We start from the raw sequence: 26,884 nt of genomic DNA on the forward strand, positions 1-26,884 counted from the left end.
ATTCAAATATAAGGTCTGAATCAAATTTTGAGTTGAATTAATTTTGGTTCAGACTTTTGGTGTCCAATTTAACTCAAGGTTTCTGACCTTGTAAGGCAGGGGTCTCAAGCTTGCGGCCCGCGGGCCAACTGCAGCCCTCGGGACGATAGTTTGTGGCCCCTCTTAATATGAAAGTTTAATGTTAGTGCGGCCCGCGAGTTTGATATGATTGGCACTTTTCAGTGTTGTGTGAGGAGCTGAACGAACCTACCAATCACGGTGGGGTATATTGCTCTCGGGGGCGGGACATCAGCTGGGCTTGTTGCGAATATAAGCATATTTGTGTGCATTTTCTATTTGTCATTATATGCACGCGGCACATGCGCAATTTCCGCGGCTGCTCCTGCTTCAAGCGCTTCGGCGTCCAGTCTGAACCCGGAAGTTGTTGCTCAGCGGGACAGAAAAAGAAGCGGAAAAGACGCATCGGCTAAACACTGAAACTTCAACGCAACAATGACACCAAGTGGAATTATATATATGTTATACAGCCCCAAACATGTCTTTTTCAAAGCCTGCAGTGAAGAGAAAGGTTGGTGATGAGCACAGACAATTTCAGGAAAAGTGGGAAGTGCAATATTTCTTTGTTGAGCACAGGGGTATCCCGACGTGTCTTATTTGCACAGAGAAAGTTGCAGTGCACAAAGAATACAATTTGAAACGTCATTACACAGCTAGACATGCTGAGGAGTATGCAAAATACCAAGGAGATGAGAGAGCCAACCGGGTTGCTAATCTTAAAACATGTCTAGTGAGGCAACAAGATTTCTTTAAGAAAGCAACCAAAGAGAATGATGCAGCAGTTGAAGCTAGCTACGTGGTTAGTGAGATGATTGTTAAAGCAGGAAAGCCATTCACAGAAGGTGAATTTGTCAAAAAGTGCATATTACAGGCTGCAAGTATTGACTGTCCAGAAAAGAAAGGTCAGTTTAGCAACATCAGCCTTTCTGCCAACACCGTGGCAGAGCGCATTTCTGACCTGTCAAGGGACGTTTAGGATAACTGTGTGAGAAAGCAAAATGTTTCAGTGTATACTCAGTCGCTCTTGATGAGACCACAGACATCACCGACACTGCCCAGCTCGTAATCTATGTTCGTGGTGTTGATGACAATTTTGAAGTCACAGAGGAGTTGCTCACAGTAATTCCAATGCATGGACAGACCACCGCTCAGGAGATATTTTACCAGCCGTGTGATGCCATTGAGAATGCCGGTTTGCCATGGAAGAGGTTTGTTGGAATAACAACCGATGGAGCGCCATCAATGACAGGGAGGAACAATGGACTGGTGGCACTTGTTAAAAAAAACTGGAAGAGGAGAGTGTGGAGGAGGCCATTGCTCTGCACTGCATTATCCATCAGCAGGCTCTTTGCAGCAAATGCCTGAAGTTTAACAGTGTGATGTCTGTCGTGAAATGCATCAACCAAATCAGATCCAGGAGCTTAAAGCACAGAAGTTTCCGTGCTTTTATAGAGGAAATGGAGTCAGATTATGGGGATGTGCTCTACTTCACCGAGGTATGTTGGCTCAGCAGGGGAAACATATTGAAGAGGTTTTTTGAGTTGAGAGCAGAAGTGAAAGCCTTCATGGAGAAAGATGGGGTTGCTGTTCCCGTGCTAAGTGATCCCAAATGGCTCATGGACTTAGCTTTTCTTGTTGATATTAAACATGAGTTTAATGTACTGAACAAGAAGTTACAAGGCCAGGGGCAACTTGTCAGTGCTGCCTATGACAACGTGAGAGCATTCTCTGCGAAACTTATGTTATGGAAAGCCCAGCTTTCTCAGACAAACCTTTGCCATTTCCCAGCATGCAAGGCACTCATGGATTCAGGCACACCATTCAGTGGTGAGAAGTATGTGGATGTCATTTTGAAGCTACAGGAGGAATTTGATCACAGATTTGCAGACTTCAAGATGCACAGAGCCACACTTCAAATTTTTGTGGACCCCTTCTCCTTTGATGTGCAAGATGCCCCTCCTGTGCTTCAAATGGAGCTCATTGACCTGCAGTGCAACTCTGGACTCAAAACCAAGTTCAGGGAGGTGAGTGGAAAAGCAGACAAGCTTGAGCAATTTTTGAGAGAATTGCCCCCCAGCTTCCCTGAGCTTTCTCGAATGTTCAAGCGGACCATGTGTCTTTTTGGGAGCACATACTTGTGCGAAAAGTTCTTCTCTACCTTGTACTTCAATAAGTCCAAGTACAGGTCCAGACTTACTGACGAGCATCTTCAAGCCCTACTGAGGGTCTCAACTGCCTCCTCCCTTAAGCCAAATGTGGCTCGGCTATGCGAGAGGAAGCGCTGCCAGATCTCTAGCAGTAAGAAGTAGGCAGAAGAAGACATGCTCACAACAGTTTATGTTCAATGTTCCATTCATGTTCAGAAAGTTCAAAGTTAAAGAACTGTTAATACAGACATTTGAATCTGAATAATAATAATTATATTTCTCCAGTCAGCAACTATATGTGGTTTCTTCAGTCTTCTATATGTGCTGTATTATTATTATTTTCATTATTATTATTTTCATTTTATTTATTTATTACTGATTGATTTTATTCTTTTTCTTATGAAGTGTTTATTTATTTTTTTCATCTTATTTTGTGTTAAAAAATAAAAATAAAGACATTTGATAACATTGGAATGCCTTGGTAAGAGCCTATCTTGTGGAAAACCTGATGTGGCCCAGCCCCACCCAGACTCTACCTCCAGCGACCCCTGGGTAAATTGAGTTTGAGACCCCTGTTGTAAGGAGACCATTTCCCAGTGTTTGTGGGAAGGAATAGGCTTAGTCGCTTCACACCTTTGCCAACCTTGCGAGAATCCAAACCAGGTCTGTTCAGGTTTTAAATCAAAGCCCAATCTGAGTCCCAGTACTTGTAACATTTTCTGTACCAGACCCATATTAATGTTGAAACATTTGCAGAAAAGTAATGTTTGCTACGTTAATATCACTATTGATGAAGAAAAAAGGAGACCTGCAGTAAAACCAAGCCAATTATTCTGACCTGGATAATATACTGAGCTTAGTTGGTACGGTAAACCCCAATTGTGTACTAACTGTAACAACAACAACTTACTGAAATCCTGATTTAGTGCTATGAGATTTTATGGACCCCAACAATTGCATTATAACAGGGTTTCACTGTGCAAACTAATGCAACCCCAGCCTCCACCCTGGTTAACTGTGTGATGATCAGAATCCACTGCTTTGATTTCCACACTGAAAAATTCAGGCTCCAGAACCTCTTGTTTCTGTAGTCAGAAACACACCCAACCAACCCCAAATTAACATTTGTAATTGGGTCCCATGGGGTTCCGATCAAACAGCCAGACTCTATTCCAAAACACAGAAATACTAGAAAAACTCAGCCAGTCTTGCAGCGTCCATCAAAGGTAAAGATACACCTATATACTCATCTAATCATCGATACTGTGTAATAGTTGACCCCCTTTCATTTTTGGCTCAAAAATCATGTTTTCCATCTGAGCTCCAATCACCCTGACCATGGAACTTTGCTCCAGCCACCCGTCTATCCGAGCTCCCAACACCCAAGCTGCCTGCCCACTGGAGCTCCCGACATCCCAACCGCGGATCCTTGCCCCAGCTGTCACCTACCAAAGCTCCTGACCGCAGGCCCTCGCCTTGGCCACTCAAACACCAGAGCTCTGGAGGCCCCGGCCACAGAGTCCTCCTAAATCCCAGCTGCCCGCCCATCCAAGCTCCCAATGCCCTTAACGTGGACCTACCATCCAGTCCCAGCATCTGAGCTCACAACAACTTGAACGACGCAGGTACTTAGCTTGGTGAAAAGCTGTCCCTCCAAATTTGACCAGAAAAATTGGTCCCCAGAACTCAACTATTACACGAGTATATACTGTACTTTTGGATTGTGTGAATTTTAGCCCTTCAAAAGTGTGACCCGTGTAAAAGTTGCCCCCCCCCCAAATTTGACCTAAAATATTGGAGTAATACATGAATATATGCAGTATTACTGACTTTTCTGGACTAAGCCCTTCCTCGAGGTACAAGTGAAGAAACACATGTCTGAGTTAAAGGCTGATCCAAACTGCGATTGCCAAGAAGTTAGCTACATCAGGATGGAGCAAGACTGTGGGAGAGTCAGAGTTGCAGGCTGAACACAAGGCAGAGGTATTTGTTTTGGATGCTTTCTTTCCCCAACCTTTAATTCAGACCCTGTGTTTCTTCACTCATACCTTGAGGAAGGGCTAAGGTCCGAAACGTTGGTAATCTACCTTTGCCTCCGAAGGACACTGCAAGACCCGCTGAGTTCATTCAGCACTCTTTTTTTCGAGTATAATCACAGTGTCTGCAGACTTTCATATTTCATCCCAGACTCTATTCCAAACTGTTTTACAACTAATGATGCATTTCTTGAAGTGTAGTCAAGCTTTAGAAAGCACAGCAGGTCATATGTGTGCAACAGTGTTCTGTAAGGCAATATGATAATCCTCATTCATTCACCTAGGGTGAGGTACAAGTATTGTTCAGGGCACCAGGAAGGATTGACCTTTAGAAACTACTATCTGGTTGGCTCAGTGTGATTTATTTTTGAAGATGGATAATACCAAAGCATAACAGCAAACAAGATAGTAGTATCTGGTCATCCTCAGAGATCTCTGCTGGACATTGACAAGGACACTCACCTGAAAACATGGGGACTAAATGCTGGCTACAGATTAGAGAAAAATGCCTACAGGTAGCTTAATTATATTAAAACTTTGCCCTAGTTCTATAAGCCCACCCCCCGCCAACTTTATTCCACAGTATTTGCAGTGTAGTTGATTAGAATCATGAGAATAATAGGGCTGTGTAGCAGCCCGCTAACCATGACGCGAACCCAGTACACAAGATGGCCAACAAATGGGATGACAGCGCAGACCCCACGGGGGCCAACGTGTCACCTGTCATCCCAGGTGACAGTCCACACGGCAGGAAGCAGCGAACAATGGCGGGAACGCTGACCAATCTGAGGCCAGCGCTGCTGTGATGTCACTCCTGTCATCAGCAATGAGAAGAGAATATAAGCCAGGTTTCCAGTGCAATAAACCAGTCTTCAACTTCTTGGGTGTGTGCCATTCTTCCCACGTTTCAAGTTGGTGCATGCACTACAATTTGCAGTTGAATGGAGTCCTGCCTTAGTAAAAGGAGGAACTGGCCTTTGTCCTTGTTTCTTCACAGTGCAGGTCATCCTCTGAGGAAGAAGGAGCTGGTGAAAGCTGGATTCCCCCAGTTGATTAACCATCTGTCAACATTTAGCAGAATTGTAAAAGGAGTGATATTAGATTGCACCACTGTCAAACACCCTTCAGCATTAGCATTTCCACTCAAGGATGTTGAGGGACTTGATGAGGTTCTTGTGGTGAATGTCTGCCAAGCTGCCTGTCTCCCCTCTGGCGAACCTTGCTGTACTAACATTATCTCTACTGTTAAGGACACTCCCCTTGGGTATAACTGTATATGCACCTATTGTCTTTCATTATTGTACCATGAGTTTCTGCTAATAAAAGCCATGATTATTGATTGACCACATCGTCTTTGTCTACTTCATCAACTGGCACTTCAGTTCTCCCACATGTTGAACTGAAATTTGCCAAGGAGTTAACAGCATCAGGATGGAGGGAGACTGTGGGAGAGTCAGAGTTGCAGGCAATAGACAAGGCAGGGGTATTTGTTCTGGGTGCTTGCTAAGCCATAACTCTTACTTTTCTCTTAAAGGTTTTTTACCCAAGTAAAGATGGGACAAAGATCCCAATGTTTATTGTCCACAAGAAAGGGCTAAAACGAGATGATTCTCACCCAGTCTTCCTGCATGGCTATGGAGGGTTCAACATCTCACTGACTCCATATTACAAGTAAGATGAACCCAAGATGGAAACTGTTACTGGGTCTCCTTTTCAACATGGGACATAATGTGAAACAAGTATTGTAGCATGCTGTCACTTTAAAGATCCTTCAGCCAGAGGATTGTGAATCTGTGCAGTTTGTTGCCACAGAGGGCTGTGGAGGTCAAGTCACTGGGTAAAGGTAAAGTGGGGGTTAATAGGCTCTTAAGAGCATCAAACGGTATGGGGAAAAGGCATGAGAATGTGTTTGAGAGGAAAAATACATCAACCATGCTTCAAATGGCAGAGCAGTCTCGATAGGCCAAATGGCCTCATTCTGCTCTGACATTTTATGGTCTTATATAGTAGTATGTTGTTACAGAGTGCCTGGAATAATAGATCAATAATATTCTTGTTTGCTTTAAGCTGATTTAAATGTTTTAAAAATCTGTTTTTAACCAAGGAAAGGTCCAGTACAGATTCAGGGGATGAGACCTTGGATAAAGGGTTGAATTATAACTGATGCGTTTAGAATGACTGAAAAATTCAAGGGTATCAAGAAGGAATGGGAAAGTTCAGAACAAGATGGTAAAATCCATGGTTTAATTAAGAATGAGGTTTCTATCAGCTGATCGTGAGAAATATGATCCAGTGCAGTCTGTAAGGAGTTTATACATTCTCCATGTGTGAGTGGGTTTTCCCTGGGTCCTCTCGCCTTCCAAAACAGTGGGGTTAATTTGAGTGTAATTGGGCACCACGGGTTTAAATGGCTGGAATCAGCTTCTACCGGGCTTTAAAATCCTTGATTCTAAAGCTAGGTTGCTGAAAGCAAAAGCAGGAAGCGCTCTCTCCCAGAAAGATTAGAAACTGATGGAAACGTGGAACCCGGTACTAAAGTGTTAGCATGATGTTCAGGAATAAGCAACCTGCCTTGATTTTTCATGGCAAAGGAGCTGGAAGCCAAACAGCATTCAAAATGTATGGGATTCCCCCAGCTAATGTTTACCCCTCAAGTAACATCACAAAGACAGATTATCTGTGCATTAATCTCATGGTTTATTTTGTGTAGGAGTTTCCTGTGAGTTTAATTAGAAGTGTGTGCTTCCTAAATTCCAAGAGTAATAGCCCTTCACTGACACTTCAGTTGACTGTAAAACGCACTGGAGCATCTTGAGGCATCAGGATGGCTGTAGATTTATTTTAAAATCACCAATTAAGACTTCACATCTTAAATGTATATGGACTGAAAGTAGTTTGTCATCAATTATAATTATTGATGGACTCAAGATCTTCAAGTCCAAGTGACCTATTTCCATTTGAAAGTCTAGATTTGCAACTAGTGACCCAAATTATTCAAACATCTGTTGTTGACTTCCTTTTCTAATGATTTATTGAATTGCTTCTCTCCCCTACCTGTGTTTCCAGTGTGCCATACTTGATTTTCATCAGGCACCTGGGTGGGATCCTTTTTTGTTGCTAACTTACAAGGAGGTGGAGAATATGGAGAAACCTGGCATCAAGGGAGGAGATGTCTGAAAATCAAATCATCACTTGAGCTAAGCCTTTTTGTTAATTCTGTACTTTGCAGCTGGTTGAAGGCAAATAATGTTTATGTTGTGACACTGGAAGTCTGGCCTATTTCTCCAGAGAATCAGAATGTACTTTCATATCAGAGAAGGTGGTATAAAGCTCTCATATTGATTTTGAAATCATTTTGCTTATCTCCTCTGGGTCAAAAAGTTACTGACCCTTAACTGGTCACTGTTGCATATGAAAACACAGAAATGCTGCAGACACTCAGCAGGTCTTACAGCATCCTTAGGAAATAAACATTCAGTAAAAAGACTTTGAGCCTGAGCCCTTTAAGACCTGATGAGTTCCTCCAGCATTTCAGAGTTTTCCCTATAATTACAGTGTCTGTAGACTTTTGTGTTTAAAACCCTTGCATTTGCCTGGAGCCATTGTGATGAACTTAACCAACCTCTCAAATAGTCTAACAAGAAAACTATTTCAAATAGATCAACCCCACCACCGGAAGGCAACAAAGCTTGGTGAATAAATGAAAATGGAGATCTTAAGCTTAGAACTTTTGCAAAGTTCATTCATTTTAACTCACCATGAAAATAATTGTGGCCATTCCAAACTTGTTTCCTTAGTTTGCATCCTTGTTCACAATTTATTTCTTGCCAGCTTTGCTGTCAGTTCTAAGATGGCACAAATATAATGCGGTGTTTGTCTGGATGATTCAAACATTTTGAACTTTATTCTGGTGGCGTTGATTTGGTTTAAAATATTTCTCATGATCTCTTGATAGAAGCATCATTTTTAATTAGATCACAGAGATTAGTATTTTTTTTAACCATTAGCTTGTTTGTGTCAATATTTGGGAATCCATTAATAGCAATCAAATTTGAACCATAATTTTATATCTTTGACATTAGATGGCTGGCTCCTGAAGTGGACTCGACCAGTGGGAGTGGTAGCCTCACAAACAACTCCTCCTTCCACAATTAGCACTGCATTTGTCTTCAAATTATGGAAAAGTCTATAGTTATTATACATCCTTGGTGCCCCGAGAATGTGAGACTTTTAATTTTCCTCTCTAACCTTGTGATCTAATGAAGGTCTTGGGTTGAGAATTCCAGAACTTTTTACGAAGTGAAACTGAAGGAGCAGCTGATATATTTCCATGCCATGATGTGGCTTGGGGAAATTTTTGTAGGGAATAGTCTTCTCGTAGGTTTCAATAAAAGGAATCTTTCTGAACCGTTTTACTGTAACTGCTTATTGTCCACCCGGATGTTGTATCCTGAGTCAGATCAAAATACACTCACACTGTCCGCTTGGAAGTATTTACTAAGGCAGAGCAACTGCAATGGTTTCCATTGCCTACCAATTGTCTTTGATCTACTATATGTCTTCACCCAGGATGAGCCACAAACCAAGGTTTAGAGCTTCACCTGTCCTTTACAACAGTGTGCATTAATCACATCCATTGGAGTTCTGCTCTTTGTTTCCTGTACCTGCGTGATTATTAAAGGGTTGTGGCTTGATATCAACCTTCCTGAAGTCATTGAATGGATGCAATATGTTAGCCCACTGCTGAGAGATCAAATTCTAACTTTATTCATTAACTCCCTCACCCTGAGGCTTGTGCATAGCAATGATGCCGTACTCATCTCCATTCCATGAGTAACCAATTTTATTTCTTCTTCTCTACAGCTGGGATTGTGGGAAACAAGCAAAATGGATTTGATGATTTCCAGAGCGCAGCTCAGTACTTGATCCAGGAAGGTTTCACTTGCCAAGAGAAACTTACCATCAACGGTGGCTCGAATGGAGGCTTGCTTGTTGGTACGGAGCACCAATCAGATAGCTTGTGTGAGAGTCGCATTGTTGATATCAATGCACTGAATGGCTGGTATATTTGAAAGATTAGAATTAATCATGTTGTTTTTGACTGAGCCATTCATCAGGTAAAGGACAGGCACCAATTCCCATTCATAATGCCATCTCATCCTTCATACTCACCAGAGACAGCAGGACCAGGCTTTGGTTTTATGGCTCAGTTGAAAGACAATGCAGTGCTCCTCAGCCCTGCACTTAACAGTAATACGAATATCTTCTTCTTTGGCTTGGCTTCGCGGACGAAGATTTATGGAGGGGGTAAAAAGTCCACGTCAGCTGCAGACTCGTTTGTGGCTGACAAGTCCGATGCGGGACAGACGAATATAATGTTTTGGTGTTTGGATTGAGAGTTAAATCCCAAGTTTCAACCCAAATTGCTGATCTGCATCACCAGATCAGTATCTCACAAAAGAATGGTGACGCTGCTATAACAGCAGCCCTGCCGCTGGTGCAGACTGATAGAGGGTGGAGACACAGCGCTCACCCATGGGGTCCAACCGCCCAGTCTGACTGCTGTTAGCTCTATACAGGCTTAAAGGAGCCGATGATGTTTTATCTTAAAATCCTGCAACCGCAGGGACTGGGCTCAAGATGGCGGCACCTATGTATGGGGTTGCAGACTCAGGGGAAGCAGGGCACCAGAAAATGGGGAGACCACCACCAGTTTGAGAAGAAGCAGAGGAGATGACTCATGGGATGGTGACTATGGTGGCAGACCATTGAGGGGCTCTGAGGCTGAAGGAACCCATGCAGGAGAAAAGGAGGAACCCATGCACGTTTCTGGCAACTGCAGTCATACCAGGCTGTGGACTACTGGCGACTGGCTAAAGACTGACTGAAGGGGTACCAGGTATCAGATCCAGGATGCAAGAGAGTGCTGGTGGCTTCCTAATTGTGTCAGAGATTCAGATCTAGAGCTCAAGTTGCTGATGGTTTGGACTGAATTCTATGTGACCGCAGAGAGTGCGGGAGTGCTGCAAGTGAATCCATGGACACTCAGTGACTCTGTGGGGGGGGGGGGGGGGGGAGTGGGGTGGGGAGACTCTCTTTTGCTTCTTTTTCCCTGACTATAAGGGACACCGGGCAATTTCTGCTGATGACGAATCTTTGTCTGCTTTATGGTAGACTGAAGAAAATTTTGTGTAATATACATTTTCTGTTTTATTACACAATAAAAGAATGTTGAATCTTGCGTCTGGGATTTACATGCAAATGTTGGTTGGTGGTGATATTGCAATGATCAACTCTAGCCTTTGAGGCAGAGTCGTGCCCAGCCTTGGACAGAGTGAGGATTAGAAGCACACAATTGATTGCTGCACATGAGCAACTCAATTGTGGAGAAAGGTGAAAGTGATTGTTTTTGAGAGCGGAAATTGTAGATACCATGAATACATTGGTAATTGTCAAGCTGTACCTTTGGGGAACACTTACGGTTCTGAAACATAGCCTGGCAGGTAGTCATCAATAAAATGCAACTTGTTTCGTGTTGTCACAAGTTTAATCTGGGAATGAGTTCCAAGTGAAGGAAACTCATGCTCATGCTCAAAGCCAAGTTTGCGGATGACACCAAATTGAGTGGAAGAGCAAATTGTAATGAGGATGTGGAGAGTCTGCAGAGGGATATAGTTAAGCTGGATGAGTGGGCAAAGGTCTGGCAGATGGAGTTCAATGTTAGTAAGTGTGAGGTTATCCACTTTGGCAAGAAAAATAAAAGAGCCGAATATTATTTAAAGGGTGAAGAACTACAGCATGCTGTTGTGCAGAGGGACTTGGGAGTGCTTGTGCATGAATCGCAAAAAGTTAGGTTGCAGGTGCAGCAGGTTATTAAGAAGGCAAATGGAATGTTGGCCTTCATCGCTAGAGGAATTGAATTCAGGAGTAGGGAGGTAATGTTGCAACTGTATAAGGTACTGGTGAGACCGCACCTGGAGTACTGTGTCCAGTTCTGGACTCCATATTTGAGGAAGGATATACTGGCTTTGGAGATGGTCCAGAGGAGGTTTACTAGGTTGATCCCTGGGATGAAGGGGTTGACTTATGATGAAAGATTAAATCATCTAGGATTGTATTTGCTCGAGTTCAGAAGAATGAGAGGAGATCTTATAGAAACATATAGGATTATGAAGGGTATGGATGGGATAGATGTAGGAAGGTTTTTTGAGCTGGCCGGGGAAACTAAAATGAGAGGACACAGTCTCAAGATTCGGGGGAGTAGATTTAGGACAGAGGTGAGGAAAAATAGTTTTTCCCAGAGAGTAGTGAATGTTTGGAATTCTCTAACCAGGGAAGTGGTTGAGGCTGCTTCATTAAACATATTTAAAATTCGGTTAGATAAATTTTTACATCATAGAGGAATTGGGGGATATGGGGAGAAGGCAGGTAGGTGGAGTTAGGTCATAAATTAGATCAGCCATGATCGTATTAAATGGCGGAGCAGGCTCGATGGGCCATTTTTGGCCTACTCCTGTTCCTACTTCCTATGTTCCTAAATGTTTAACAGAGCACTAATTCAAGCTGAAGACAAGAAATCAGACACACAAGCAAAAGGCTAGCTGAGCACCAGATCGTGAAACTTACTTTTGATGGGAAGCGGATAACAAATTCTGGAGTTGTTTGAGAATAAATTGTGAGCTGTGATGGATGAATAGTAGTTTCCGTGAAATGGCTCCTCTCGTTTAACTTCAGTGATGCGTATGACTGCTGTCTCTCCCGCAGGGGCCTGCGTGAACCAACGACCTGACCTGTTCGGCTGCGCAGTCATCGAAGTCAGTGTGATGGACATGCTCAAATTTCACAAGTTTACCATTGGCCGCGCCGGGACTTCTGACTATGGCTGTTCTGACAAAAAGGAGCAGTTTGAATGGCTGATAAAGTGAGTAAGCTTTAGGATTGCCACAGGCTTGGCAATCTGGTCGTGCTGAACTTTGCACAAATGGTGAGACGTGCACTGAACAGTGGAATTTTCAGGGCACCACTACCCCAGTGCGAGTTGATGTCATGGCAACACTTCCATTGGAACAGAGTAGATGGGGTTCAGTTCTCTCTCTAACTTAATCCTCCAGGTTCATGCTTAAAGCCCAATATCACATGGAACCCTGGACAGTGTGTTTCAACGCAATCCCTTCTTAAAAGAGGTGGTTACATCTGATCCCACTGAAATTTGGTCCATCTCCCACCCCACGATATGCACCCAAAAAAATGAATGAGATCGTAAAACCATGTACAATAGAAACGAGTGGAGAGGAAAACTTTCAACGATGATGTTTGTCTTTTTATTGGCAGATATTCTCCACTGCACAACATCGAGGTGCCAGAGGCAGGCGTCCAATACCCAGCCATGTTACTGCTGATCATCATGATCGAGTGGTGCCACATCATTCTCTGAAATACATTGCTACAGTGCAGCATGTAGTGGGCCGTAGTCCCAATCAGAAGAACCTGCTCCTGATTCGCATCGATACCAAATCGGGTCACGGGGCTGGGAAACCAACCACCAAGGTAATTGAGGAAGAGTCAGACATCCTCTCCTTCGTTGCTGAGACCTTGAAGCTTGACTGGCTGGAGTGAGGGGCATGCCACAGTTACAGCTGACCATTAATTTTAAGTCAATGAAGCATTTTATTTCTTTAGATAATGTTTCCCTTTTCCCTTTGTGTCGATCTCCTGAGCTGGGTTTCAATTCACTGAACAAGCTTGAGAAGAATCTCTCAGATTACATGGCAGTGTGTCTTGATGCTCTGTTGTGCAGGCTTGAGAGACCTGTTGCTACACAATATGTTTGAGTATGTAAAAACGCACCAAAATGCTGGAGGAGCTCAGCCAGTCTTGCGGCAGCAAGATATATTGCTGACGTATCAGGCCTGCGTCCTTCATTCTTTGTTGGTTTCTTGAAGGGCTCAGGCCTGAAATGTCATCAATATATGGTTGTCTCCTGTGGACACTGCAAGACTGGCTGAGTTCCTCCAGCATTTCAGTGTGTTTTTACTACAATCACAGTGTTTGCAGACTTTCGCTCGTGCTTGAGTATGTGAACACTCCACTTGAAGGCTATTGGAACTTTGGTGTTCCCACTGGAATCTTCCCTCCGTGTCTGTAATAATAAACCCTAAAGGGCTTGTGAAATTCCACTGCCCAAAGTCCCTTTTATTATTCTTACCCCATGCACAGAAGTCCCTAGTTCATCCCTTCTCTTTTTTATTTCACAAATTATATTTGAGGGAGGTTTCTGAATAAGATTTCAATTCCTCCAAATAAAGTGTCTAAAGTTTTTTTTTTAAAAGATGGTTCATAAATTACTACTTGTCCAGAGGGTATAAAAATTTTGGAAGTTGCCATATTAAGACAGTTGTATATGTACTATTAGCTGTTATTTGCATTCTACCAATTGTCATCATATTCAGGTACTTTGACTTATCAATGCTTTGGCTGGATTTCTAACATATAGGCGATAGATATGGGGATTTTCTTTTCCACACAGAGGAAGTATTAACTGATGTAGAGTGGATATGGTAGGTCAAAATGCCTGTTTCTGTGCTGTGTGGCACTAAATTGTGGCAGTTTCTGGTGTCTCAAGTCAGCTGTTAGAATCCCTTAGCACTTTGAGGTAACATTTGAGCTTTAGACCCTTTTGTCCAGACTATCACTTATTCCCCCAACCAAATTCACTAATATAGTTGACTCTAGATGGTGGCGATTCAAGTGACAATACTCGAGTGTTCCATGAATGGTGAAGTGCCCTGTTGCAGAAGACAATTTGTATTTCCTTTTGGTAACATTCAGTCTAACAATGGTGTATCATTGCTAACTGTTACGATAATCATACTGATTGAGAAATCTTTTTGAGAATCTTTGTGCAATGAACAAAATAAAAAGATGATGATAACCTGAATTAAGCAGAAGCTCTGAAAAAATGAAACACATTTCCTCGACTCCTAGAGACTGAAGGAAACTGGCTTCGGTGGTGAATGTAAGTGAGGTACTTTCTATCATTTGGAATTGGCTTTTTGCATCCCATGGCATTGCACAAAGTTGAGCAGGGGAGATCTTGTACTCCCTTGGTAGACCATTACCCTTCGCGATTACCCCAATTCTTCTTGTGGAAGGTTTGTTGCGCATAATTGTGACTATTTCTAACAACCTGTACCTTTCAAAGGGAAACACATAATTTCAATGGTGCCTTTCTTGACTTTACACGTCAAAACTACACTTTGATCCCATTGTGGAGTTTCACGTTAATGAGATCCATGCTCCTTGCATAGTAAACACACAGAATGAGGGGACAAAATAAAACATAAAACACTATCCATTTTTAATTCAATTTCCATTTCAAGTCATGAATCACTTCTTGAAAATGTTTGTTACAGTTTGTTCCCTGGCACTCAATGGCCTTCATACAGCCACCCTGCATATCACTTATAACAGCAGTTGTAATCTACAGGGGCTGCGTTGCTTTGGTTATTAGCAGTAAATAATGCTACATTCTCCCGTCATTTCTTCCTATACAATCTCAATTACATCCTTTGGTATATCCATCAATCTGTAAACCGTGTCTTTAAAAATGTTTTTAAAAAAGGTAAACACGACATAAATATCACATTTTTAGGAGATTAAGTAACAAATTCTAATCTAGATTGCTATACTTTTACATACAAGCACAAAAAAAGTGTTCACATCTGTCTTATTCACAGGAGCTACTAGAAAGAGACTTGGGGGAACTTCACAGAAATTGCATATTCCCTGTACAAGTTCCACTCAGTAACACAAACTATCCTGAGGTAGTTCTGTATAGTTATTTAAAAATTGAAAAGTGTATACACTATGAATACACATTTCACTTCTCTACATTAATGACATGAACCATCCACTTTCTGGAACACAGCCTGTGACCTGGGAAGACCAATGAACACTTAAAAAGGTTCAAACAATTCATGCCCTTCTATCAAGTCTATGCTAAATGATTCTACTTGCATAATATTGCAGTGTTTACATTCACGCAATGGACACTGTAGACAATCACGTAAGGGGAGTGCAACAGTGATAGGACTGGTGAATCAAGAGTGATCTCCTGGTTGTCCCAGACACCTGTATTGTGATTCACTACCAACCATCTCGGCAGTACAGATTGCTTTCATCAGAACAAATTGGTCTGAACCATTTACTCCGTTTCTCCATTAATTCTGCCTGATCTGCTGATGACTTGCAGTATTGTTTTTCAGACTTCCTGCATTTTTTAGGTTTTTTTTGCATCCTGTGCATTATAATTTACATCTGCCACTACCAGCCTCCTTTCTCATCCTCTAGATCAGATTGCGACACCTCTGCCTGAATTGTCAGCTGTATCAGAAATTCGAAAAAGGTTTGGATCATACCTCTGGTGACAATTCATTATCCAATAAGCTCTTGATCAGATCTGCAGCCTATAGATCTTAACTGCTTTCTTACTCAAGAGATTTTGGCTAACTGCATAGATTGTGGATTTTCACTAGCTGTATGTCCATTACCTCCATTTTACATCCTATACATCAGTGGTTCTAAACCTTTTTCTTTCCACTCGCATACCACTAAGTATTCCCTGTGCCATCAGTGCTGTGATTAGTAAGGGATTGCTCAAGGTGGTATGTGGGTGGAAAGAAAAAGGTTTGAAAATCACTATTTTGATCGTACCGAATTGACTTGTGTGCAGTTTCGTAACTCCAAAGGAAATGGGCCAATGACAACTTTTGTCACACAAAATATTCAGTAACAATTGGGTCTAGAGCAGTGATTCTCCCCTTCCCACCCATAAACTACCTTAAGGAATCCCTTACTAATCACAGAGCATCGATGGCATGGGGATTACATAAAGTGGTATGTGAGTGGAAAGAAAAAGGTTGAGAATTACTGCTAGTCATCTTGGCTAGTTTTAACTATTTTCCCAACTCACGATGCTATAGATTGAACGAGTTTGAGCTGCCAGTCTCCTGTTTGACCTTCCAAAGCAAGGTTGCCTATCTATCCATGCTCATTGTCAACAGTGGCTGTCTGCCCAAATTAATTTCACATTGAATCTTTACTATTGATTGTAAGGAGCTAACTTAGCTGCAGACAATCCATCATTTTAATGATTGTTTAGAGATAACATTTGTTGAGGGTTTATCAGATAGGTGCCAAGAAGTTAATTCACCTGGTAGAGCATTTATTAATGAGGATCAGGCTATTCAGGACATTCTCTTGGGGAACTGTGAACTCTTTAGAACCCTCTAAGTATTGGATCAGTTTGATGACAGTGAGGGCAAAGTTTCTCATGCTCCAAGCTAATTAAAGAACGTGAGAAGATTAAATTCATTGCTGGGCTTTTACCTCAATTCTATCGACTTGAGCAGCAGGCTCATCGGGTCTTAGTTCCTTCCAATGGGCAAGCCAAATATCCAACAAGGAAACACAAGATTGTAGAGTAGGAGCATCAACATGGTTAGGAGCAACAGAAAGGAACATTTCCAAATTAACAGACGAACAATTTTTTTATCCTCATGAATAACTAAGTAGAATTCTGAATCTGGTATTTACCAAATCTTCTGCTTGAAATTTGAAATCAGTTAGATTGCAGGATACTGGAAATCTGATGAATTTTGTTCGGTATAGAAGTCAAGGGAAATTGTCCACGAAGATATTATTTTCCATTTGGGTCAAGGTTTAGCTTCCATTAATCAATGCCAGATATCCCTAGCTGTTGCACTCCCTCAGACAGCCATTCAACACAGTGAGTTCAGTGTTATTATTAAAATTGGTCATTAATTGCTCTTTTTTTTTTATATAAGTTATAGATTACCAGACAGGTATAGAAAAGATGTCTGGTCTGAAAAACAATCAGAAAACTACCATTATACAAAAAATACTGAGAGGTAGATCCAAACTATATCAGAATTGTACCATTGCAATTTGATTATGCATCAACACACTACACTACCAAAATGAAATAGCTTCATACAGTCCCTGAGTAGAGCTTTTCATCCTGAGTTACTTGATTGCAGTTAGACATTACAATATATAAAAATACAGAAATAATATATTAAAACATAGCCTGCAAGCATTGTATGAGCACACACTGATATTGGCATTCAGACTTTAAACATTACTTTTTAAAAAATCAGTTACAGCAGGACAGAGCGAGTTCTCAAGTTTGGATCAAAGAAATTCCTAGTTATCACAGTGATGGCTCTATGATTCCCACAATTTTCAGCCTGAATTAGACAACCTTTATCAGTTTGTTTACAGAATTTCAGACACTCAAATTTGGGGTTTCAAATACATGTTTTGTGCTACTTCAGGTCTTCCAGTGTTACAGGGTTTTGCTACATACAATACTAAAATGTCAGCAGTTTAGAAAGTTGGAGGGGTAGATGCCCTGTATTAGTTCCCTATACCGTTCCTGGACTCAACTTGGAATTTAGGAATCTTTTTAAAACTTCATTCTGACAGTTCACAGCAAACTTGAATTTGATCGAATGGCACAGGATTCCATGGGCACAAATTTCACTGATAACTGGCATGTTTTGCTAGCTTCATAGCCCAATGCCTGTATCATGGGCCCAGTCATACAATATCATACTCTATTAGTACAATATTCTGTTAGTGCTGTGTTCCATTGGCACAACAAACCTACCTTTATAAACTCAATTTTGTTAAATTCACTGGCAAAACAAGGCCAACAATCATTTTGTGGTTAAAAACAGGAAAACTCAATATGTGCAGATGGATATGCTAGTTATGACTCTATTCTCCTGTCCTGACACAATTAATGGTCTGCTGTACTGTGTGAACTGTTTTCCTTGCCAATATAACTAAATATCTCAACCCAATCTCTCTTTCCTGTAGAACTTTGATGAAAACCTCAACCATTTATTTTCAAAAGAAAAAAAAATACAAATTTGAACCCAATTCAGAATTTGTTGCATCCAAACAACATTTTTGCTGTGTAATGGAATCCCTGTGCATCTACAGTATACTTGAGCAGTCAGTTTAGATAGACTACAGCTGTAGAGAGAGCAAGAATGATACAAGATTAATCAAACTCAAAAGACTAGGATGTCATCTTCAAAAATGTTGCGCAAACAAATGAGATGCCTCAGCATCCCTGAAGCACGGCTGGGTTGGTACTCAACAGATGACAATGATCAGGGGCCATGAGTGCTGAAATACTTTAAGATCAGGAGTAATCATGTGCTTCCTCCCAAGAGATATCAGGCAAAGAAACTGGAAATGTGCACAGCCAAGATCCTCCCCACCGTGGGCTTCTATGTTAGATAAAACATTAGTATGTGAAAGACAGCAGTGTTCTGGCCTTCAAGAGACTCTACAGTGAGCCTGCTGTCCTCTTTTTTTAAATCTCTCCATGAATGGCCAATTTACTATTGCTCCGTAATGCGCCATAATGAGGTCCAGTTCATGTCCTAAACTTTATAACTGGGATTTGACGTGCACCTCTTCAAAGGCATTTCAAATCTCATCAGTTGCTTCACAAGTCCTAAAATCCCTGAGATAAAAATTTCTTTAGGTAAATGCGAGACAGCCTGAAGTAGATTTAAAATGTCCTCCCAATCCTACAACTAAAAACAAGGAGTGAAGTTTAATGACAAGGTGCAGCATTGACTCAGAGACTAGATTCACTCCCAGTCTATGCTGGATTCTATTCAAACAGTGGAATCTCCAGGAGCAATGATATCAAGCAAAGGAGCTGGAAATGTAGGCAAAATCCTCCCTACCCTGGGGTTTCAGTGTCAGATAAAGCTCAAGCTTGGTAGTGAAAGAGGAGTATTCTGGTCTACAAGAGATCACGTATGGACCCCCTCCAAGGGCAAGAAGATGAAGTAGAAGGTCCGGTTGGAAATGGAATTCCACTTGAGTGATTTGAGGTCCAAGTCAAGAAGAGGAATAGAATCTTTGTGGAGAGGGATCTAAGCCCCATTCCCTGCCACTCCAACCATGGAGAGTACGGTGTGCTTCAACCCCTTGGGACAGATAGGGACTGGATATGCTCCCTTTGCATGCTCTAATCTCCACAACCAAATGATTATCCTTCATCAATGATCTCATTATCCTCCCCCCCCCCAAAGGGTCACCAAAAGAGGGCTCAGACTGAAGGTGGCTCCAGACCCCACGATCTGCAGAGCCTTTCTTAATTTTGTGATGCTTATATATAATGATGGGGATGGATTCCATCTCTGCCTGACCTACTGCAAAGCTCCAGGCAGCAGAAGTCTCCAAAGAGCATGCCATCTCATTCAATTATGTGGATGGAATGATAAAGGCAGAAATGTCCACCTTTAAGACATTCAGGCTGTGGATTAGTTACAGCATTTATGTTTATGCCTAGCTCTCTAATCAAACACAAGTTCAAATCTCAGGAAGAGATTTTGATTTCTTGAACTTGCACCTGACTCCCATCGTCACATCTTCATGCCCCATTCAACCTTCTGAATAAGCCCAGCTCATCATTGCCAGGGTAGTTTAGGATGGTCACTGAAAGTCATCCTCACCTCATTGCATGAACAAGTTCAACAACTAATTGTAAGTTATGGGTGATCATTATTTAGTGCCAGCCACCACAGGATGGGGATTTACTTACCAGTTGATAGGGCCATAAACTGAAACATATTAATGTTATTATCAAGTGGTAGAGTGCTTTTGTTCACCAGATTACATTTCCAGAAACTTTAGCATTGATTTATTCACCAAATTAATCCTTCAGTGAAAACAATTCCATGTACACTCCTAGGAACTCTTCCCCCAGCAAGCAAGGCTTTTAGCTACAAAATATTAAACAAAAAAAGGACAGAAATAATTTTGGAATATGTACTATGGAGAACTGGGGAGGACCTTTTACCAAGTCTGCAATGATAATCATCCATCTGCTGCTAAACACAGTTACAATCAATAGTCAGTGGGTCTCCAAGCAAAAATCATCTTCAAAAAGTTCCCCAACAGCTTCAATCAGTCAGCTCACTGCCTGTTATGAATTAGTGTTTGGGAATGAGAAAAATTACCTTCCTGATGTTAATCAATCTTTTGACTCCAGATGAAGGTACAGATTGTGCTGGATTTTGGACCACTGCACCAGGTTTGTGCATCAATGTCTTATCTGTAACAAGCCATTTGCCAGAGCCTCCTCTACTGTGAGGTTCTCATCTTGCACAGGATGAAGAAACACCCATAACATAAGGAGAATCGAATGGATGGAAAAAGAGAGCAGTTCATCCAATTCAAGGAGATTTGATGGGGAAATGGCTTCAAAGTGAGATTGGGCAAACATTTTAATAAGAATAGCATTAGTGGTTATAAAAGGTAGCCCAAGAAAACATCAGTCTGTTGCACAATGTCCCTTCCCAGTCTTGAAATGTTCTATTATTTTTCTATATTTTTCTGTAGAGTTAAAAATATCAATTACAGTGGCCTGTTGCAAATGCATGGTTTTTGAAATATTGAGACAGTAATACGCTATCCAAATTGATCATGATCAGTTCTAGAAACATTAATATTTTATTTCTATAGTTCTTGGAGCTTTGGTTATGTTATTAATACCAGTTGGTTTAACTGATAAATGGGAGAAGATCAAGTCAGATGGGAACACATCAAAATTTGGCTCTGATGTGACAAGTGAGCTTCCAGTTAAATGGAGAAATTACCACCCCAAATGAGAGGACTATTAGTTATTTGGGTGGACGTCTCAATGTATTCAAAATCCTAAAGGGTATATCAAATTTTCTTTACTACGATACTGTGATTTAGTGAACTAAAGTCCAATTTTATGAATAGGGCAGAAGATTCTGAACTAGGAATGAAGAACTCTTTGTTGGATAGTCAATAGCTCAAAACCCCATGCACGTAAGCTCCAGAAGGGTCAATACAATGGAGAGCCATTCCAACCATTGTTCACCTCATCTAGAGGAGAAACAACAATAAATTGGATGAGAAAGAAAACATACACTTCTTGCTCTTGCCCCCTTGGAATAATGGACATAAACCAAAAAAAAATCTCATTAAGGAGTGAATTGTAATATTTGTGATGAAGGATATAACAATTGTGGGGTTACTGAAGGAGCAGGTATAGGGACTATGAGGAATCAGAAAGGTCTAAAAAGGTTTCAGTTGGAAGAATCTCTCCAAATCCTATTCATGAACAGAATGAGTAGAAGTTGGATTCATGATCAAGTCTTTTAGTTTGTTTTGGAAAACTGCTGGGTTTAGGACTCAGAGTAGGTGAACCTGAGGTAGTTTTAGACCCTGAAATGGTTCCCAGCGCTAACAGCGTGTCAGGTCTTTTTCCTCTTCTGCAAACATGAGCCTTGCCTGCTTGGCTCTTCGGTGGAGTCTTGCTGGGCACTCTCTGCACTCTCATGAAGCAGCTTTTCCACATGCTCGCCCGTTTCCTCAAGAAGCAGGTTGGTGCTATATTCTCCCGTCTCATATGGCATAGTAGGCGAGGGGGAGGATGCCAATGGCTCTGTTGTTGGTTTGCTTTCCTGCTTTCCCTGAGAACCAGTAGACTGCTGTTGCTGGGTAGCTTTGGCTGTGCAATTGGCCACCATGTGGCCAATACTTTGGCAATAATGGCACTTCTTAGGCTGGGGAGCTAGCTTACACTCCTTTGCATGGTGATCCAAACCGCCACAGTTGTAGCATCTGATGCAAAAAAAACACAAGGATTAATATGTTTCAGCCTGGAAACTCCATTCTTTTACACTTAGTTTCTGAGAATGCTTTAATATGCTGACTGGAAGGCAGAAGATGTCTCCATTCCATTCTTTCTTGTAATCAGCTGGAGCTGATAAGAACCTCCTTATTTGGTAAGTGGTAAAAAAACTTAACTATTGGGTATGGGGCACTGATTAACAAATCCCAAGAGAATTCTAAAGAATATGTACTTGTATGGAGCAGTTCATATAAATTTTCTAGAATTCCAGGGGTCTGAATGTATAGAAATACATGATGCACTGGCAGTGCTTCTTGCTGTAAAGGTGTTCTCAAGCTTTACAAAGTGATTCAATTTATTTTCAAACAACTTTAGCATTTGCTCAACCCTGAATTTCTTCAAAATTATCCAAGCAATCTCAGGATTTAAAATTATAACCTTCGCCAATCAAGTTTATACGACCTTATGTGCAAGTTTAAAAGTCATCATGCTGGAGCTCCATCTGTGTACAAAATCAACTGTGAGGACTGCAGATGCTGGAACCTAGAGTTTAAAAAAAACAAACTGGTGGAGGACTGATTCAGCAAGTCAGGCAACATCTGTGGAGGGAAAGAGAAAGGGGATTGTCATGGCCCTCATCACCAAGGAATAATTCTACTCATTGAACTGTGGAGCACAGGGGCAAATAAAGGAAAAAAGTGTCTTTGTCCCAATCATTATGGAGGGCACTGTATTTCTTTTCTGTGATTTTGTTTGCCAATTGCTTGAATTCCAGATAACGGGGATTTTACTCCATACTGTCTTTAAGTACATGAAAGAATATGCTTTAAGCAATATTTTAATCTAATTTTCAATTTTTGATGATAACTAAACAATAGAAATAAGGAAGTATGCCTCGTCAGCTTGAGTCTCAGTCTGAGAAGGTAAATAAACTCTTGGTTTAATATTTCACTTCACTACTGACCCTTCAGTATTCCACCAATACTGCCCCACTTGATAGTTCAGTACTCCCTCAGTAATGCCACTGTAACAGTGGTTTACTAAAGATCCCTAGTTCGAACGGGTTTCCCACAATATCCTTTGAAACTCCGATTAAAAGGAAATATTTCACAGACCTTTAGATACTTGCAAGAAGGCGGAGAGATACAAAACTAAGAAAACAAATGCACGGGTTCATTAATTGAGCGAGGATTTCCCAGCTTCATTCCACATAAACATCAGGGGGCAATGTCACATAATTAAACAGCAGGGGCATTGTCATGCCATAAATAGCAGAGCCTTCAGGAGCCTGTTAACATTTGCCCAAAATCCATCTCATACACTTATTTTCTTTAACTGCCATAATGTCTGTGGCTATTATTGTTGCTAACAAGAGGTGCTGTAATTAATTTGTTGGATTACTTGCACAGAATGCTGTGATACAACCTCCACTTTCCAATCCCTATTGACACATCAGTAGCGATAGAAACAGCTCATCAAGCTTACAGAGTTTCATTTATCCATCATATAGATACACTTCATTAGTGAGTGTATTTCAACAATGGATTCACTATGTTGTCAAACTCACCAACCCATCTAATGCACACGCAATTTAGATCCACCTACTCGTATGTACATTCACTTGCAAACCACACTCTACATACTATAACAGACATAATTAATGTGTGTGCATTCAAAAAAATATTGACACATCGAGGTCTTTCTGAAGACACAGCTCATGGGCTTAGCTTTTCTGCTCGTGTCTCTAGAACAGATTGAATCCAATAATCTTACTCAAGTAAGAGAGAGCGCTACAAGAACTCCCATCACTTCTGCGGCCACATGGTTTTGAGTAATAAATCCATTCTGCCTTTGTTATGGCAGTTAATTGGACATTAACTGGCCTGCAATAGAAAGGAGGAATTGGCAAAGAGCTGAATCGTCATCAGAAAATAATCATGAAAGAGGAGAGGGTCATTCAGCTGTTAATTCTGATCCATCATTCATTAGATCATTGCTGATCTTTTAGCTCATTATCCAGCATAATTCCCATATTCTATTATTCCTTTCATGTCTAGAAATCTATCAATCTGTGCATTGAATGGCATAACAATTTCATATCCTTCCAAGACATGAAACTTCAAAGGTAATTTATCTTCATCTTACTCCATATACAACCTACTTATTTCTCTTTCCAACATTAACCCTAAAATGAAGTTAAATGAGATCTCTTGTTCGTCTAAAGAGCTGGAGCAAGGCCTTCCACCTTCATCGGCCCAATAATTACAGAGCGCCCAATCTGACGATTTTTTTAAAATTCCCCTTTTTCCTTTCTGTATACAACCAATTCTCAGTCATGGATAGTATATTACCCCTAACTCCAGGTGCCTAATCTTATTCATCACACTCTGTGCTAGAAGGTAGGCTGGAAAAACAAATATATCCCATCTACCTGCTTCCCTAATCTATCTGCTGTTCACATCCACAAAGAACCCCAGCAGACTTGTCAAACTCACCTATTTTTCTAGCAGAATAATACCGAATTTTTTATTTCCTCATTATCGCTGGATACTTGATTCTCTAATATATTCTATAGTTTTGGATCTTTTATGAAGTTAGATCCAATATAATCATTTAATCACACTGGAATTTCCTAATTCCGCATTACAAATTCTCCTGCAAATCTATTGTATTTATCTATCCACACTCACCCTCACTGGTCTTTTCCCACTTATATACATACATACATGTATGTCTATTGTCATTTTATTTCTTGCCTTTATCACCCTCTTGGACCTCCTATGTTCAAAAATATGCCCAGGCCTCATGCCCTCTGTAGGCTAGTTCATGAACAGAAATGTTCAAGTTCAGCTAGGGCTGCAACATGCTCAATCATCAGATTCTGTTTCTACGAAATGAGACTTGGCAACATGATATTAATTGAGGTTAAACACAAAAGAAGAATAGGAGAACATTCATCCTGAGTTCCATTTACTTCATTTTCCGTTATCCAATAATCCTTCGGCAATAAAAATAATCTAGCAGTTCACACTTTTAAAAAGTTGGTTGAACTTGTATAGTTTGGTGGAGAAATTTCCAGATTTCCTTTTCATTGGAAATTGCTTTTTGATTTCACCCTGAATAACTTGGCACTAATTATGATATCCCATCAACTTTCATTTCTCCAACATTGCTCAGTCATGAATTGCAAAAGGTCAGTCTGGAGGTGCAGCAGGTGATCAAGAGGAAAAAGGAAATGTTAGCTTTCATTGCTGGAGGGATTAAATTTAAGAGCAGGGAGGTTCTGCTGCAACTGTGCAGGGTCCTGGAGAGGCCAAGCAAGAGTACACTGCTGATCATTCATGAGAACAGATATGCTGGCTTTGGAGAAAGTGTGGAGGATGTTCACCAGATTGATTCCAAAGATGAGGTTAGCCAGTGAAGAGGGATTGAGTTGCCTGAGACTATACTCACTGGAATTCAGAAGATGAGAAGTGGTTGCATAGGACCATAAAGTTATGAAAGGGATATACAAAATGGTGGCTGGAAAGTTGTTTCCACTAGGATTGAGACTAGAACTAGGGGACCTAGGCTCAAGATTCATGGGAGTAGATTTAGGATGAGGAGGAATTGCTTTCCCAGAGAGTAGGGAAACTTTGGAATTCTCTGTCCAAGGAAGCAGAAGAGGCTGCCACAAATAATATATTTAATGTATTTCTTTATTCGCACCACTGTAAAAGCCAATTTCAGCTATTGAAACCCATGGCACCCAATTAACCTACAAATCCTGTACATTTTTCAACAGTGGGAGGAAACCAGAGCACCCAAGGAAAATCCACGCAGGTTACAGGATAGTGCTAGATTTGACTCCAGGTCTGTAGTAATTCTTCCCAACAGAACCATAGGAAAAACTGAAAGAGATCAAAGAATCAGCCCACCACCACTTTCTCAGCTAAATAAATGTTGTTCTTGCCGGCATTGCCCACATTATAAAAGGCCTCCGATGTAGAACTGAGGGAATGATGCATGGTTAGGTATCTATCTTTCAAATTAAATGGTAAATCAAAGCCCCTATGAACTTAAAGGGGGATGACAAAAAGTTCTTACCGCACTGTGGCCAAGGTTTATCCTCCAACCAATGACACCAGGTGATGTGATTATGGTCACATATTAACTGGCTGCCACAATTCCTACTTTACAGCAATGACTACACTTCAAAGGACTGCCTTGGCAGTGAAGTGTTTAAGGATGCCTTGAAGTTGTATTAAGTTTTTAAGTCTTTCTCTTCACATTTTCTGCAATGATTGACAAGTCAACCAAAGAATGCCCTGAGGCAGGGTAGGATAATTGAAGACTGGACGCCTCAGAATAAAGTTTCCAATGATGGCTGCCAGTGTATCAGAGCTGGAACGACAGTAGCCAGCAGCTTTTCTGGAAGCGTCAGGAAATCAGGACGGAAAATTTCCTCCTCCATTCAACTCCATAATTCAACTTCCATTACACAAAACTCATAATTGTGTGCAGAGCAGGAACCAAAAGTATGAGTGACCTGACATTCCAGAATGAGCATCTTACTTTAATCATCACCTCCTGACCTTTGATGGCAACTAAATAAGTGATGCAGAATAAATAATTCATGAGATTCAATTGGTAAATAAACACAAAGGAAACTGAGACTCAATTAATCAATGTCATCAGTATCAATCACCATGGAAATATTAAATGAAAATCAATCACACTGATAAGGGGGAGATTAGGTCAGGAGGCCACTTCCCAAACAAACTACACACCCTCAGGGAGGTAACCATCCTCGCCACTCTCTATCCTTTTTTAAATCCTCTCCAGTGCTGTGTACCCTTCCAAGCACACCTCACACTCTTTCTCTCTCTACTATTTTCCCTTTCTATTTAAATTTAAAATTTAGACATACAGCATGATAACAGGCCCTT

The 26,884-nt window shown here is 41.1% G+C and overlaps 1 protein-coding gene and 1 pseudogene across 2 annotated transcripts in view; one reads left to right on the forward strand and one right to left on the reverse strand.

Annotated features, from left to right (window-relative positions):
• The window catches only part of LOC138742135 (prolyl endopeptidase-like), a 33,422-nt pseudogene extending 20,566 nt beyond the window's left edge, over nucleotides 1–12,856 (forward strand).
• A 7,794-nt stretch (nucleotides 12,857–20,650) lies between these two features.
• LOC138741908 (protein lin-28 homolog A-like) overlaps nucleotides 20,651–26,884 on the reverse strand; it is a 74,462-nt gene continuing 68,228 nt past the window's right edge. For both annotated transcript variants that reach the window (XM_069896135.1, XM_069896134.1), the window contains one exon: nucleotides 20,651–21,946. In XM_069896135.1, the coding sequence (XP_069752236.1) occupies nucleotides 21,577–21,946 (370 nt within the window). In that variant the 3' untranslated portion in view covers nucleotides 20,651–21,576. The remainder of the gene's footprint in view (nucleotides 21,947–26,884) is intronic.

This window comes from Narcine bancroftii, chromosome 8 (assembly GCF_036971445.1).
Source record: "Narcine bancroftii isolate sNarBan1 chromosome 8, sNarBan1.hap1, whole genome shotgun sequence".
NCBI classification, from domain to species: Eukaryota; Metazoa; Chordata; class Chondrichthyes; order Torpediniformes; family Narcinidae; genus Narcine; species Narcine bancroftii.